Source organism: Rattus norvegicus, chromosome 15 (assembly GCF_036323735.1).
Source record: "Rattus norvegicus strain BN/NHsdMcwi chromosome 15, GRCr8, whole genome shotgun sequence".
Lineage (NCBI taxonomy): Eukaryota > Metazoa > Chordata > Mammalia > Rodentia > Muridae > Rattus > Rattus norvegicus.
Window position 1 is genome coordinate 39,320,671 of NC_086033.1, and position 15,087 is coordinate 39,335,757.

A 15,087-nucleotide genomic window follows, 5' to 3' on the forward strand; every position below is an offset into this window, starting at 1 on the left:
AGAGACCCATGTACAAGTTAGAACACGACAAGAAGGGGAGGAGAAAAGGGGAGAGAGGCGGAAAGAGGGGAAAGGAAAGGAGGGAGAATGTGTGTGTTAACTGGAAAGAAATGGGGGTTATTTTTTTGGGCCAGCACTGAAATGAGAATCGAAACAGGCATGATTTTGTACATTGGCTCTAAAACCGCATGAGTCGGTCGCCAACTCTACCACTTGTTGGCTAAGTAGTTCTGGGAACTCTGCTCCTCAGAGTTGTTGAGGTGGGAATAGTGATATCTACCCTACGGCATTGTTCTGAAGAATAAATGGGAAAACATATAAAGTCTAAATCAAGCACAGTGGGCACCCATTAAACAAATTACACCGATGGCTATTATTATTTTGGATTTTCTACAGACCAATAAACCAGATCTCCTGATTAAACTTTAATAACATATCTGAGTGGTGGAGGCAGGAAGGTTGCATTCAGGCCAGCTTACGCAGTATAGTAAGGGTCTGAGGAAGATTCCGTCTTGTAAGGAGCTTGCTTAGCGTGTGCAGAACCCTGGGCTCAAACCTCATGGGTGGGGGAGGGGGAGGACGACGGCGCTTCATTGGAAAACATGATCAGGTTATACAATCTAAACATTTTCTAGTTGACGTGAAACGCACCACTTTCTATGTAAACCATCTCATGGGGAAAATAATCATCGTAAGATGCGTTACACGGTTTTTCTAAATTAAAAACAAAACAAAACATCTCAACCATCATTGCGTGCAGCTGGACTTGACTTTGCTGAATCACCTGCAACGCTGTTTCACAGATGTAGCACCAGGGTCTGGCCAGCAGCTCTGCTGGCTTCAGGGCTCAGCCAGACAGCCCACTGTCACTCCCCGCTCCTGCAGAGACCATTTCCTCCACATTCCAGCTCCTCCCACCATGAAGAACCAGATAAATGCTCCAACAGGGCAGAAAGATCAGTAAGAGAGCAGCCACTGTAGCACATCCCTGTAATGCCAGCCCTTAAGAGGTTGAGAGGCTGGACTCTAGCTCAGAAAAGAAAACAACAGCAGCTCAAAAAAATCAATAGGAGTTTTGAGAGTCTAATCCTTTTTTTTTTTTTTTTTTGTGTTAAAGAATGGGCGTTCTAACATAGGGAGATCTTTTACATATTTTGTATCACATAAGTAGCATGTGTTCAGGCTGTATAGTTTCCTGTGTCATTTAAACCCACTGTACTTTATACAATGAGCATCTCTTAGAGTGCATGTGCTCATGATGTGTGTGTGTGTGTGTGTGTGCATGTGTGTGTGTGCACACACGTGTGTATGTATAGGCAAGTGTGACTACATGTGTGTATGTGTGCATTCCGTTTTACACTAGGCTCAATCATACATAAAGGAGCAGCCAGTTCGCAGAGCCTCACACTTCCCTCTCCTTACTGGATGCCAGCCTTCTGTGTTTGAATTTATAGATTCTGGCAACGGCAAGAGACGTTTTCACTGGGATAGCTTTAAAGGAATGAAAACCTACGTCTATGCCAGCTGTGGTGGCACACACCTTAAATCCCAGCACTTGGGAGGCAGAGGCCAGAGGATCTCTTCGAGGTGGAGGCCAGCCTGGTTTACAGAGAGAGTTGGAGGGCAGCCAGGACTACATAAAGAGTCCTGTCTCAGAAAAAGGAAAGAAAGAAAGAAAAAGGAAAGAAAAAGAGGAAAGAAAGCCTACATTCACTAAAACTCATAAAGCGACACCCATGAAATATCTATCATATTGTGTCCTGGGAACTCTATCAACGTTGCTAATTGGGGAGAATTTTATTTAAAATATATTTTCTTCAAGACTTGTTATTTTTAGAAAACTAGCCTGATATTATTGTTAAATTCGTTTTTTAAAAATATAGCTCTAGTTGGTTCACGACAAGCTGATTAATGGTGTGAGCTAGGTTTGTAATTCCACACTGAATTAAGCAGAAACTTGGAATTGACTGGAAATACAGGGACCCTATTTCCAAGGAATGAGATCAGTGTGGCTGCTGTATCTCCCAGCAGCCGCACATTCAAAGCACCATAAACACGGAGCACTGTAATTACTCCTAATCCAGGCTGTAAGTAAACAGCACATAAATATTAAATTACCCCCAATATGCCCATCCACTTTGAGGTTTTTATTTCATTCAGTGAAACCCGGTGCTTAAAATGCCTTGAAACCTCCACAAAGGTCGGGAAATAATGACCACGTGGAAAAGACGGGAACAGCTGACGGTGCCACCCAGCCTCCAGCCATCGCAAGCCGGCCAGCACCAGACAGTATCTTTGCACACTCCTGTCCCTCCCTAGCTTGGGACCATGTCTTTTCCTTTGTATATTGAAACCTATGACATCTTTATAACTTAAGCAATATACCTTTCTTCCTCTCTCTCAGGTGCCTAAAATCCCATCCCCGTCACACAGGGAAGCACTGACTGCGGGGTTGGGGATGATCTTTTTAAGATACCTGTTCTACGCACACGTTTGGCGTAGAGCTACTCCCGTAGCTCTTCGATGCTTCACTCTTGGCATGTTAGGGGAGTGTTCCACGAGCAACAAGGAGCACCAACTTTGTGGAAGCAGTGGGATGTGGCTAGCCTGTGCTAGCTTACACAGCACCTACATGCTAGGCACGGAAGGAATTCACATTCGGCTCTCTTGCCTGTGCAATGGACCACTTCATTGTACATCTACCCAAAATGACTTCAAGTCCTACTCCCCATAATGCTTATCAGAAAAGGGCTAGTTTCTACAGCTGTGCTCTATTCTGCATCAAGCAGACACAGTAAGGGCACAGGCTGCGTTTAGATTTAGCTTCCTGACAAGAGTCCTCAAAGTCAATGGTCCTCAACCTGTAGGTTGTGACACCCTGTAATAAACCTCGATCTCCAAAAATATATACACTGTGATTCACAACAGTAGCTAAATTGCAGTTATGAAGTAACAACAAAAGTAATTTTATAGTTAGGGGTCACCAAACATGAGGAACTGAATTAAAGGGTCGCAGCATTGGGAAGGTTGAGAACCTGCTCTCGGTCAAATGCTAGGCAGGCTCCTCTGAGTGATGCTCTCGACTGGCCTTGTCTACAAGAGCTCAGCTGTCCAAGCAGTCTATCGAGTCTCTTTAGTACAAACTTCTCTGCACTATCTCATCACCCCCTGTCCCATTCCCGGGCGGCTCCTGTTTATCCTGGACAGTCTTACTAAGAATCTAGGTGGATCAGTTTAACCAAAACCCCCAGGGTTGTTCTCCATCCTCTGACCTCCGCCTTACTCCCTGCACACTCTGCATTCAGTACAAACCCCTCGTGCACACACATGGCTCAGTACACACCCCTCTGCTGTGCTGCTCTTGTGGTAAGGTCTAATTCCGTTCTGAGGTCCTTCCTTTACTGCGGTAGCCCTAGTTCAGCCCTTTGCTGTCTAGTTCTACTTGCTCTCTGACATTTCCCAGGGTGGGAGGGTAGAAAAGGGTATGTAGGGTCAGTGAAAGAAAGAAAAGGGAAGGAGGTGTGAGCTCATCACCAGCCTGGACTTAGACCTGGATTTCTTTTCTTTTCTTTTTTTAATGGAGGGTCAACCATAAATACCAAGGGTCAAAATTTATATTTTGGTTCGAAAAATACCCTATGGGGTTTTCTCTATTTTTAATATGTGGTGTTGTAAAAGCTTCAAGGAAGAGCCTGGTACGCCCCGAGACCACCAAGCAGACTGCTTTATCAACCGACTTTTCAAGTGAGAACATAGGCACAGATTAAAATAGCCATGCAGTAGGGAAGGCACCACCCTTGGGTTCTTTCTTCCCCTCTGAAACTGTACAGGGAGCAAGCGGTCCTTAACACTCACTCCTCCATTCTAGAGCCCACACAGCCGTGCAGGAAGACAGCGGGCATGCTTGCCGACTAATCCATGAGTCGCAAACACTGCTCATGGCAGTGTTTCCTAAAGATTCCTGTTAGGGAGTGACTTCTCGGGAGCAGAGGCTATGAAAGGCTGCCACCATGGCTCCCGGGTCATCTAGGAGTCTTCTTGGGTATTGGGGCTGTGTGAAGGTAGGGCAGGGTGTCAGGTGGGTGGGATGAACCTAGAAAGCCCAGCTGCTTCCTCCCCAGCCTGCAGCTCCCTGCCCAGGATTCTCAAGCCACATCTGGTGGTTATCCAGTGACGGAACAACCCAAAGCCGACAGCCCCTAAACCCCCTTCTCTCCTTTCTTACTTGGAAAAGCCAACACTTAGCAGACCCCAGGCTGGTGGCATATTCAGAGGAAGGATAGTTCCCCAGACCACAGAGGGCCTCCTAGACCCTCTGTGTCCAGGAATGGCTCTGGGGCCTCTGGGCCTCATAGCACTGTTTATTTGTACAGCTAGAAAGTTATTTGCTTCGGTCCTTTGAACTTTAAACGTTAAATGCTAAATTCCAAATTTAAGTGGGAAAGACGTTATTCGTGGAGAAAATCAAGGGCACAAAACTGGCAATGCCGAATTAGGTTTATATGGCTCCTGCTTGGAAATCAACTTTTTAATTTCCTTTAATAAAACAACACCAAAGAGACATAAGAATCTGTACTTGGGGCTCTTCAAGAAAAATTACAAGAGGGGACTTGCTTCTATCTGCTGAACATGCTGGGCTCACCAGTACAACTAAAGAAAACAATGAACAACTTAAAAAGACAGAAGTGAGTCTTTTTGAAATATATAGTTGAAAATTATATTAATTTTTAGTGACTTTATTCACAGGGATGAAAACCATTTTTGAAAATGAAACATCTTCTAAAACCCCGATGCTGGTGACCGGCCCGCCGTAGAGAGAGTGGTTGTTTACAGGAGCTCTTTTTTTTTTTTTTTTACATTAACGAAAATCATCCCAATAATTGGTTAGAAAAGCTCACTTTGAAAACCATGCCAAAGGCTTGAAGCCTGCTTCAAGTGGTTCATGCGAAAACTAGTTTCCTGATTTACTGCTGTGAGGCGATCATGTTAAAAGCACGTTGCTGGCATTCACTCTCTGGGAGGAGGAGGGGCCGGTGCTGATGAACTCTAGGCAGTAGGGCAGTAGGAACTGAAATCTCTAACATGGTTACTTTGTGCAAACAAAAGTCCCCGTCTACCCTGCACCTCACAAGAGCTGAAAGGATGCTGAAAGCAAGAGGCACTCAGGCGCGCTCACAGCCCCATGTGCCCGGCAGGTACGACCTGAGGGCCGTGTTTACAGTCTTTGGGGATCTGACCCAGACACGGAAAACAAAACCGTTCTATTCTCCACCATGTTAGAAACTTTCAAAAGCTAATAAGTATATACATGTGTGTATATACTTCTCAGCAGATCGAAGTTCCCCGACAGGCTCCAAATGGCTCAGTTATCTGACATATTCTTTCCCAAAACACAGTTATGGGGACAATTTATTAAGACCCCCAACTAAAGGCAACCAAATGGAGCAGAGAGACTTAGGACCTGGAGGAGCGGAGCACAGGAGCCTAAATGAATTAATGAAGGGAGGCTGCCCAGCATGGCGCCCGGAGCATCATCCGGTGTGGGGAATGGATGGGGGGGGCGGTTAGAGGCTGCAAGCTGGGGGTTCTCATCTGTGAGGTGGGGGCAAAGACAAGGACATTTGTTTTAGAACATGGTCCTCTGCCAGAATGTCTGGATTTCTCAGCTCTGCCTTGTAACTCCAAAGATCCTCACCTAAACTGACAATGCTCAAATGAAATAAAGTAAAATGTCTGTTTTCTCAGCAGCCCTAGCTAAACTAACATTTCGAATGTTCAACAGCCACAGTGGCTAGTGGTCCCCAAAGTGAGTGACAGACACACAGACCACTGTCACAGGCAATCCGATAGACACCAATCCACTGGAGCAACGTCAGAATGAGAAAGGTTACAACTCCGGGTGACTGAACCACTCCTGATCCTGGCCTATGGTGGATTAGCCACAGCAGTGACGAATGAATCAATCTCTGGGTGATCGTTGTCCTTCCCTAAGATGGGAACACTCACAGCCCTTACTTAGGCCATGTGGTGTGAAGATTCCATTCCTGAGTACCCAAAGCATCTGCCGACTTACTTTGGTCATACCATCTGGCATCACGACTGCTAGATGTCTACCATAGAATAACACGTGTGAGCCTGAAGGATGACTCAGTGGTTAAGAGCAGTGGCTGAAGTTCCAGAAGACTAGGGCTCAATTCCCAGCACCCTCCTGGCAGGCAGCTCACAACCATCTGTACCTCTTGTCCCCGGGATCCAACACCTTCTTCTGAATTCCACAGGCACCAGGTACACTCATGCTTGCAGGCAAAGCATGAAAATAAGTCACTATGAAACCACAGATGTAAAATAAGTAAATCAGATAAAACAAAGCATGCATGAAAAACATGCATTTTGTTAAGAGATGTCCTTAAGGACACAACACACCCTCAACTCTCCAGGTTTCACAAGGGTTGGTTCAGATAGCTAAGTTACAGTGGCACGGAAGCACGTCGATCAAAATAGCCAACATATTGTCAGAGCTGGGGTCTCTAAGCAGACTTCTTGTCTAATAACACACCGAAGGTGAAAGGAGGCTGAGACACACTGGTCCCATCCCACTGGTCCCATCTGGCACCAGCATCTCCAGGAGCACGGCTCCAGCAGCCACCAGCAAGCATCAACTATATATCACAGATGGCGGAGACCTAACCAATGACAGGGAAGCCCAGATACCTTGAGGAAAAACACTTGAAAGACTTACAAAGAAAATAATAGCTTGGAGTAATAAAACCACAGGTGGGAAACTTATCCATCCTTGGCTACCCAAAGTTTCTCTGACTTTGGCTCGAAAACACAGACACATGCTTGCAGTGGAAAACACATTATGACCCTGGGGTATGATGATTCAGATGCCTCGTCCTTGAAAAGAGGAGGGTTGGAGATGAGGCTCAGTAGTGAAGCACTTGCCTAGCACTGAGACATGTTTAACATAGCGAAATGAATGGCCTAAAGCAGTAAGGCTAGCCAACGGCTCTTCTATCTAGGAGAAACGAACTTTATTTCACTCTTTAAATAAAATTTTAGTTTTTTATTATTAATTTTATTCACAGAGCAAAAACCAAGATTAAAGACTCTATGAAATATATTACTTGTATACAAATTTATTAATGTGCAGACTGTTAGATGTTAGAATCTTTAAAAAAAATTACCCAAGGTGGACGAATTCATTCAATCCCTGGACAAATGTTTTGTACTGGGGGCTGAGTGGGCTAGAGAGAAAGGCAGCCAAACTGTCCTGACAGGAATTGCCACTCTCAAGGGAACACCACAGGTCATGTGCTAACGTGTCTATGTGTTAACATATCTATGCAGACCACGCACACCAAGGCCCTGGTGCTGCTCCCTCCCAGGGCATTGTGGGTATGGTATGGTTGGGTGGATGTTTCAACGCTTAGGGACAACTGCTCTCCAGGTGTCTTAGTAATTTTTCTATTGCTGTGACAAAACACCATGACCAAGACAACTTATAAAAGGCATTTGTTTGGGTTTAGAGTTTCAGAGCATCAGGGTCTGGTGGCAATAGAGCAAGGTGTCAGGAACAGCTAAAAGCTCACATCCTGAACCACAAACAAGAGCACAGAAAGCACTGGTCACAGCACCCATGTTTTGAAGCCTCAGAGCCCATCCCCAGTAACATGCCTCTTCCAAAAGGCCACACCTTCTAATCCTTCCTGAACAGTTCCACCCACTGGGGACCAAGCATTCAAACATAGGAGGCTATTGGGCCATTCTCCTTCAAACTGCCACACTGGGAAAACAGATCCCAGAGGAACCTGAAGTACAGAAATTCTTTTTGTTGTTGCTATTTTTTTCTTTTTATTTGATTTTTTTTTTCAATAAGTGTAGATTGAACTCGGAGCCTTGTGTATATGATGCACACGCTCTACCACTAAAACAGATCCCCAACTCATTTGCTTCTTCTACCTTGGGGGTTGTAGGATCCACAAATCAATTCTCATGGCAGATGTAACCATCTACGAATGTGTGTGCGTTACAGGAAGACACATCTAACAAGCTGAGTAAAACGATCGTGTAAGGTGACTGCAAAGATCATTTTGCATCAGTGAAGGGGCAGAAAATAGAGGTTGTTAGGGGTCCAGGTCTGAGTCTATACTGAAGGCTCATAGGAGCCAGTAGGAACATGCTGACCAGAGTAGAGACCTCAAGTGAGAACAGGATGGGGAGGGGGCGGGTTTGGACAGTCAAAGGATCCTCTTCATTATTTGGAAAGTCTAGGGAAGTAGAAGAATGCTATCTTTTCCTTCACTCACTCATTAAGCCCAATATTCCCGTATCTCGTTCAGAGTTCAATACAGAAACTCTTACCAGGCAATCGTCTCAGAATTGTTGGTGTTCATTTTATAAAGACGGCCTGTTTTTTCTCATTTATTTGTTCTTACCTGTTGCCATTTTTGAAACAGGGATCTGTCCCCCAAGCTGGCCTCTAACTCATGATTCTCCTGCCTCAGCCTCCTGAGTAGCTGGACTTATAGACATATACCACCATGCTCAAGTAAGACTTCATTTTGTTAATATTTTAAAAACAATTCTGTGAACACGTTTGAGAGTGAGATGTGTGAATATATGTGCAGATGCCAGATGCCAATACATTATACCTTTCTCATACGTGCAGAAGTTTAATGTCTGAGACAGAGTCTCACCCTGAACGTGGAGCTCATCAGTTTGGATAGATAGGAGACGAGCTAACTCCAGGGATCCTCTTGTCTCTATAACCCTCATCCTGGGATTACAGGTACATGCCACCATGACTAGAACTTCGCCTTTTAATGTGGTGTCTGGGGGACCAAACTCAGGCCCTGATGCTTGTATTCAAAGCCCTTTACCAACTGAGTCATCTTCCCATTCTGAGACATCAGCTGCCTCTGTACATCCTCCCCTCAACCCCGACCCTGTCCCCTACATAGCTTCTTCCATTATCAACTTCTTGTGCCTATAAGATGCTCTTGTTTCAGGCCACTCCATCTGCAATCATCATTCTATCACCCAAAGCCTCTACCTCCCTTAGAGTTCAGTCCTGGTGCTGTATATTTTACAGGTTTGGGTAACAGTGTATTGACATCTTGTATCCTACCTGCTCACCCCTCTCTTCTCTGACTTACAGCAAAAACCAACCTTTATCTCCAAACTGTCAGCCAGTGTGCATTTGAGGCTCTCTGTGCCTTTTCATAACCTGAATATCCGTTCTGTCTTCAGTGCAGAGTAATACTTCTTTGACTGGAAGGTCTGGTTTCTCACTCGCCTATCATAGATAACTGAACTGTTTGCAGGTCTTGGTAATCATGAGTACAGCTCAACTGCTTCTACAACCATTTACAAGTTTTCAAGTTCTCTGGATAAGTACTAAATATAGGGTAGTTCCTGTGGTAATCTTTATCAGGTTAAGTAAATACCCCCTTCGTTCCTAGTTTACTGAGGGTTTTCATTTTGAATGGGTATAGAATATTTTTCAAAAGGCTGTTGAAATGACCCACGAGTTTTCTTCCTTAGGGAGTTGATGTGAGGGACCGAACTCATCCAGTTTCAAAAGTTAAACCAACCTTGCATGGCAGGAACAAATCCCACTTTGTCACGAAATTACTCCGCCTGGTGATCGAGCATCAGGACAATGTGGAATATTCATGGCGTGAATTTGTTAAATATCTGTCGAAGATTTTCATGCCTGTGTTCATGAGATTTATTCACTGTTCTTTTCTGGTTTTGGTAATGTTTTTGTCTGCTTTGGGTATTAGGAGCTGTTGATCTGACACTCACTGAGTGAGTTTATACTCTCTGCACCTGAATTACAGGATAGCCTGGGGGACACTGGTCTAATTTCTTGATTACTAGTGACCTCCAGGCTTGGAACTTTGTGCATGGCCAGGGTAGTTTACTAATGATCATTGAGTGGACCTCCTCAGAAGACAAAGGCACTGGGAGACTGCTTTCTCTGGTATGTTTTGGTAGATTGTGTCTTACACAGGCTTGACACATTTTGTGGGGGAGATTATAGATGTCAAACTTGCATGTCCACAGTCTGCAGCGATGCCTCCCTTCATTTGTGATATTTGTGGGGTGTGTCCTATCTCCTAGCTCCTCACTTAGGCTGGTTAGAGGGGCATCTTTGGTTTTTCTTTGTTTGGTTTTTAAATCTTTCTGAAGAATCAATTTTTGCTTTTGTTAATTTTCCCTTTTGATTTCCTGTCCCCCACCTTGCTATTATCTATGTTCTTCTCAGTTTGGACTCGATTTGTTCTTTAGTTTCCTAATACAGAAGCCTAGATAGTGGCTTTAGAGCTTTTCTTATAAACGCGTTAATTCTACCCACTTATTCTAAGTACTGCTTCATTTCATATCACACACTTTTTATAAGCTGGCTGTCATTTTCTTAGGAAAAGTACATTTCCTCTGTCTCTGGTTTGTGGGTTATTTGTCTGTCATGGTGTTCTTTAATCTCCAGGCACTTGAGGACTTTCACAAAATCTTGAGACAAATGAATATTCTGCTGGCACCGGCCGAATGTCAATGACATGCCGTTTGATTGATGGAGGTGTTGCTGTCAGCCGTGACCTTGCCGGGAGTCGGCTTGGTGCTCTGCTGGCTTCTAAGACAGAGATGTAGACGGCTCTGCTCTCCTGGAGGATTCGCTGCTACTCACAGCCCCCATTCTCCTGGGCTCCTGCTTCCTTTATCTCTCCTCCCTCCCTCCCTCCCTCCCTCCCTCCCTCCCTCCCTCCTTCCCTCCCTCCCCTCCTTCCTTCTTTATTTTCTTTTTCTTTTTATTTCTATTTTCATTTTTAGAGACTGGGAACTCATTCTGTCGTGCGTGTTGGCTTTAAATTCAGGATCCCACAGGCTCAGCCTTCCAAGGGCTGGGATTACACCCCAGGGTCACCATTCCTGCATTCTCCTTCAAGTTAGAAGGACAACTTCACACCACACAAACTCTTGGCTGGCAGTTTTTTCTCTTAACCCTTTCCGCCATTCACTTTGCTTTCTTCCCTGCATAGTCAGATCCACTCCGCCTCTGACCTCACAGATGAGGAGCCCCTTAACTTAGGACTCCCCCCCACTTTAATCTTCGCTTTGGCATCTGATTTTGGAGGTGTCCACTGAAAGTCTTCAAGGTCAAAGATCCTTTCCTTCATGGTACCTAGTCTGCCAACAGCCCAGTAGAAATATTCTTCTGTTAAGTTCTCTCTGAGGATTTCCATCTCTACTTATACTGCCCACCTATCACAAACAATGCCCATTTCACCCTGCACTGCACATCAGCTACACTATGTTTAAATTCACTTTATGGTCATACCAATTCTTCCGCCATCTTTGTTTCCTGTGTTTGCTCAGTCTCTTCAACTTGAGCTTTTGCTTTTAGTATGTTTTTTCTCATGCTTTGTTGTTGTTGTTCATCATTTACCTGATGAACTGGGTAAAAGAAATATATTCTATATAGGCCACTGGTGTCCCTAACCCTTTCACTGTATCTGTCTTTTTGTGAGTCTATGCCCCTTCAAGGTGCACGAGTGCTTGTACATGCTCTTGCGCGCGCGCGCGCACACACACACACACCCCTCTCCCACAGTACCACAGGGAAGTGGTACTGGTGTCTCCCTCTCCCAAGTCACTTAGGCTCTGGTCACCTCCAGTCTCTCCCGAGGGTGGATCTTCTCAAGAGTAAACTGCTCTGGTCCTTTCTAAAGCCCACCTTGTTAGAAGAAAGGAATTCTCTTCGTTATGCATCATGAGAATCCCCTTGGGACCCTGCACACTACACAGTAGGTGGAGGCAGAGCTCTACAGCCACCAAGGCTTTGGCCATTTGTCAAGGACAGTTCCAGCTTCCTGCCCCAGAGGGAGGTTGTGATTGTGGAATCTGCCTGACTCCCAAGGGCTCCCTTCTCTTGGATCTCAGAGCAGCTGAGCCTTGAGTTTGTTCAGCTGCAGAGAAGCCCCTCGGTCTATGCAACCAGAGACTGCGGAATGATTCGCCCCCCCCCCATTCATAAAGTTTACAGCTGTTTGAACCTTCATCTTCTGGTCAGATCCTCTAGATATTTATTTTCTACAGTCAAAAGACGAAGATAAGAAAACAAACTTTTAGAAAGGGTTTTCTCATCTCAGAATCCATGAAGTCCCATTCATCTTTCCCCTGTGTTAGGCAAAGAGATCCCAGGGTTGGAAGAGCTATCTGTTTCCCTCCTGGGTGCCTGGATGCTTGGATTTCTTTTCTGGCCATGGGCAAGAAGACCTGCTATTTATCCAATATGGCAGACCTGAGATCTGAAACCGTTAATACAGTCAAGAGAGACTGAAACCTTTCGGAGAAGATGTAGTCATTAACTAGCTGTCAGAGAGCTGGGAGCCATTTCAATCCAGACTCTAAGAGTCAGCGACCAGTAAGAAAAGCCCTCCCTATGGGACTTGTGGCATGCATAACTCTTTGTTTCCTGTTGTTTGTAGATCGTTGATCAAAAACCCAGGAGGGATGATAAGACTCAGATTTAAATAAGAGTAGTCTGCAGGGGAGAGGGCTTGCCATTTAGAAGTTACTCCCCATAAAAACAAAAAACCCATTGTCTCTTTTCTAAAGGAAGGCTCACTGAGAACAAAACATTATACCAGGTCCTCTCAACTAATAACGTCTTCAAAGGATCAGAAAATAAAGCAAATGCTGGGCGTTTAGCTTAGAAGAGGCCAAGAGGAGAAACTCTTGATATGAGCAGCTGTGAGGAGGATTTCTCAATGAGCAAGATTTAAAATGCACAAGCCGATGTGGTAAGATTCAAACACTGGTTTCCTGGGGTTGGGGATTTAGCTCAGTGGTAGTGCCTAGGAAGCGCAAGGCCCTGGGTTCGGTCCCCAGCTCCGAAAAAAAGAACCAAAAAAAACAAAAAAACAAAAAACAAAAAAAAAACACTGGTTTCCTTCAATACAGTCACATCCTCGTCACATCCCATCAGCAACAGTAATGTTGATTTTAATTTAAGAAAGAGAAGTCCCAGAAAAAGCTAGTATTTCTATTTCCACTCTTCACCCTTTGTTATTTGTTTACAGTAGAACATTGGTTCTTTATAGCTAACCCCCCAAAAACACTCTGTCATTGAAATACTAAGTTGTAGACATCCATGGTGTTTGCAAAATTCTGACTGTTAGAATCTACTCATCTCAAATAATAATAATAATAATAATAATAATAATAATAATAATAATAATAATGGAGGGATTAGAGGGGAATTCTATTATATCTCTCTAAAGTGACATAATGAGCCAAGAATTCTGTCATGTTACCCAAAGTGTTGCTAACAGTCAACTAAAAGAATCTGGGTTAAAAGAATGCAGTTTGGAGCAGAGGCACAAGCATGTACTTGATATGTACCTTGGACAACTCCATGCCAGGTCCACACTGTTTGCAGAGGACACAGTTTCCAGATCGATCCTTGAATTCTTGCTGTCTGCAATCTCCGGTTTCACAACTTGCTTTACAGGACTGCAAAAGAAAAAGAAAACGGTTCCCCAAATGTCATCTTCAGCCCCCGCTGCTCAGGCTGTTTGTAAGAAAGAAATGCCATCTGCAGGGTGGCTCTCACACACATGGGAGTGTAAACCACCCGGCTGCCATGGACTTAATTTTCATCTAAGAAGAAAGGCTGCTTTCTGAATGAGTCCATGAACTTGGAATCTTCCCGCTTCGGCCTGAGAACTGAGATTGCAGGCATAGATCTCCCCATGCCCTGGGGCTATGATAGGTGTTCTTTCTCCACATTCATATAAAAGAGAGAATCGGGAAACTTACCAAGTGACCGACTAGGAGAATGGCGGCAAAGAGCACCGTCCTGTCTTCAGGTAGGACCTTGAATGCCATGGCTCTCGCCAGACGTGTTTATCCCTGAAGAATGCAGGCCAAAGACGAGAGGGAAGACACGGTTAGCATGCAAAGTCCTTAGGGACCGCTCTTTACTTATTATATAGTGATGAGAGTACTACTCTTTGTTCATACGAGGCATTGAACGTTATTTATCTTTTAAATAGCTTTTTATTTTACTTATGTGTTTGGGTGTTTTGCCTGCATGGGCATATCTGCACAGCATGCATGCATGGTACCCACCGAAGCCAGAAGAGGGTGTTGGATCCCCTAAGGACTAGAGTTACAGACAGCTGTGAGCTGCCATATAGGTGCTGGGAACTGAACCCAAGTCCTATGGAAAATCAGGCAGTATTCTTAAAACTGCTGAGCCATCTCCCCAACCTAAAAGAACCACCTTTTAAAAAGATATCACAGGCCCAGAGAGATGCTTCAGTGTGTAAAAGCACTTGCTACCAAGCCTAAAGACCTGAGTTTCCAGGCCCCAAGAACCAACTTTTATAGTTGTCCTCTGGCTGCTATACAGTGTGTGTGTGTGTGTGTAATAAATGTAGTAAAATTTTGTAAACTCTGTTTACCTATCCAATACATGCAGAACTCCTACTGTCTCTGAATCCCCGTCTTACCTTTATTTTCTACCCCAGCCCTTCCAGTGACCAATCTGCTTTAACTAGCAAATCACAGCCACACAATGGCTTGCAACTGTCTGTGTATAGTAACTGTTTGACCTGGCCAACAAAGTATAACTGTAACAAAATAACACTTCTAAGAAGCAGTATGTCTCTAGCATGCTAATTTGCTTACTCCAGAGACCTTCTAGAACAATGGTTCTCAGCCTTCCTGAGTCTGCGACCCTTTAATATATTTTCTCATGTTGTAAACTGTAACCCCAAAACTATTTTTGATGCTACTTCCTAACTGTAATTTTGTTACTGTTATGAATTATAATGCAAATATTGTGTTTTCTAGTGGTCTTAAGTGACCCCTGTGAAAGAGTCATTCAACCCCCAAAGGCATCATGACCCACAGGTTGAGACCCACTGTTCTAGAAGGTAAATAGATACTATCAGTCTTCAGAGATGGGAAATTGAGGATCACAAAGGGCTGAGTAAGCAGCTAGAGTCAGATGCGAGCCCCAATAGGGGCAGTTCTAGGGCAATGCAAAGCCCTCTATGAATGCGAACCCCGCAC

At 44.5% G+C, this 15,087-nt stretch overlaps 1 protein-coding gene across 1 annotated transcript in view; it reads right to left on the reverse strand.

The window, feature by feature from the left end:
• The window catches only part of Tnfrsf19 (TNF receptor superfamily member 19), a 66,262-nt gene extending 52,366 nt beyond the window's left edge, over positions 1-13,896 (reverse strand). Inside the window, exons 1-2 of the mRNA NM_001044229.2 lie at positions 13,828-13,896; positions 13,411-13,521 (exon numbers count right to left, since the gene is read on the reverse strand). Coding sequence (NP_001037694.1) covers positions 13,411-13,521; positions 13,828-13,896 — 180 coding nt within the window. The remainder of the gene's footprint in view (positions 1-13,410; positions 13,522-13,827) is intronic.
• Between the last annotated feature and the right edge of the window lie 1,191 nt (positions 13,897-15,087).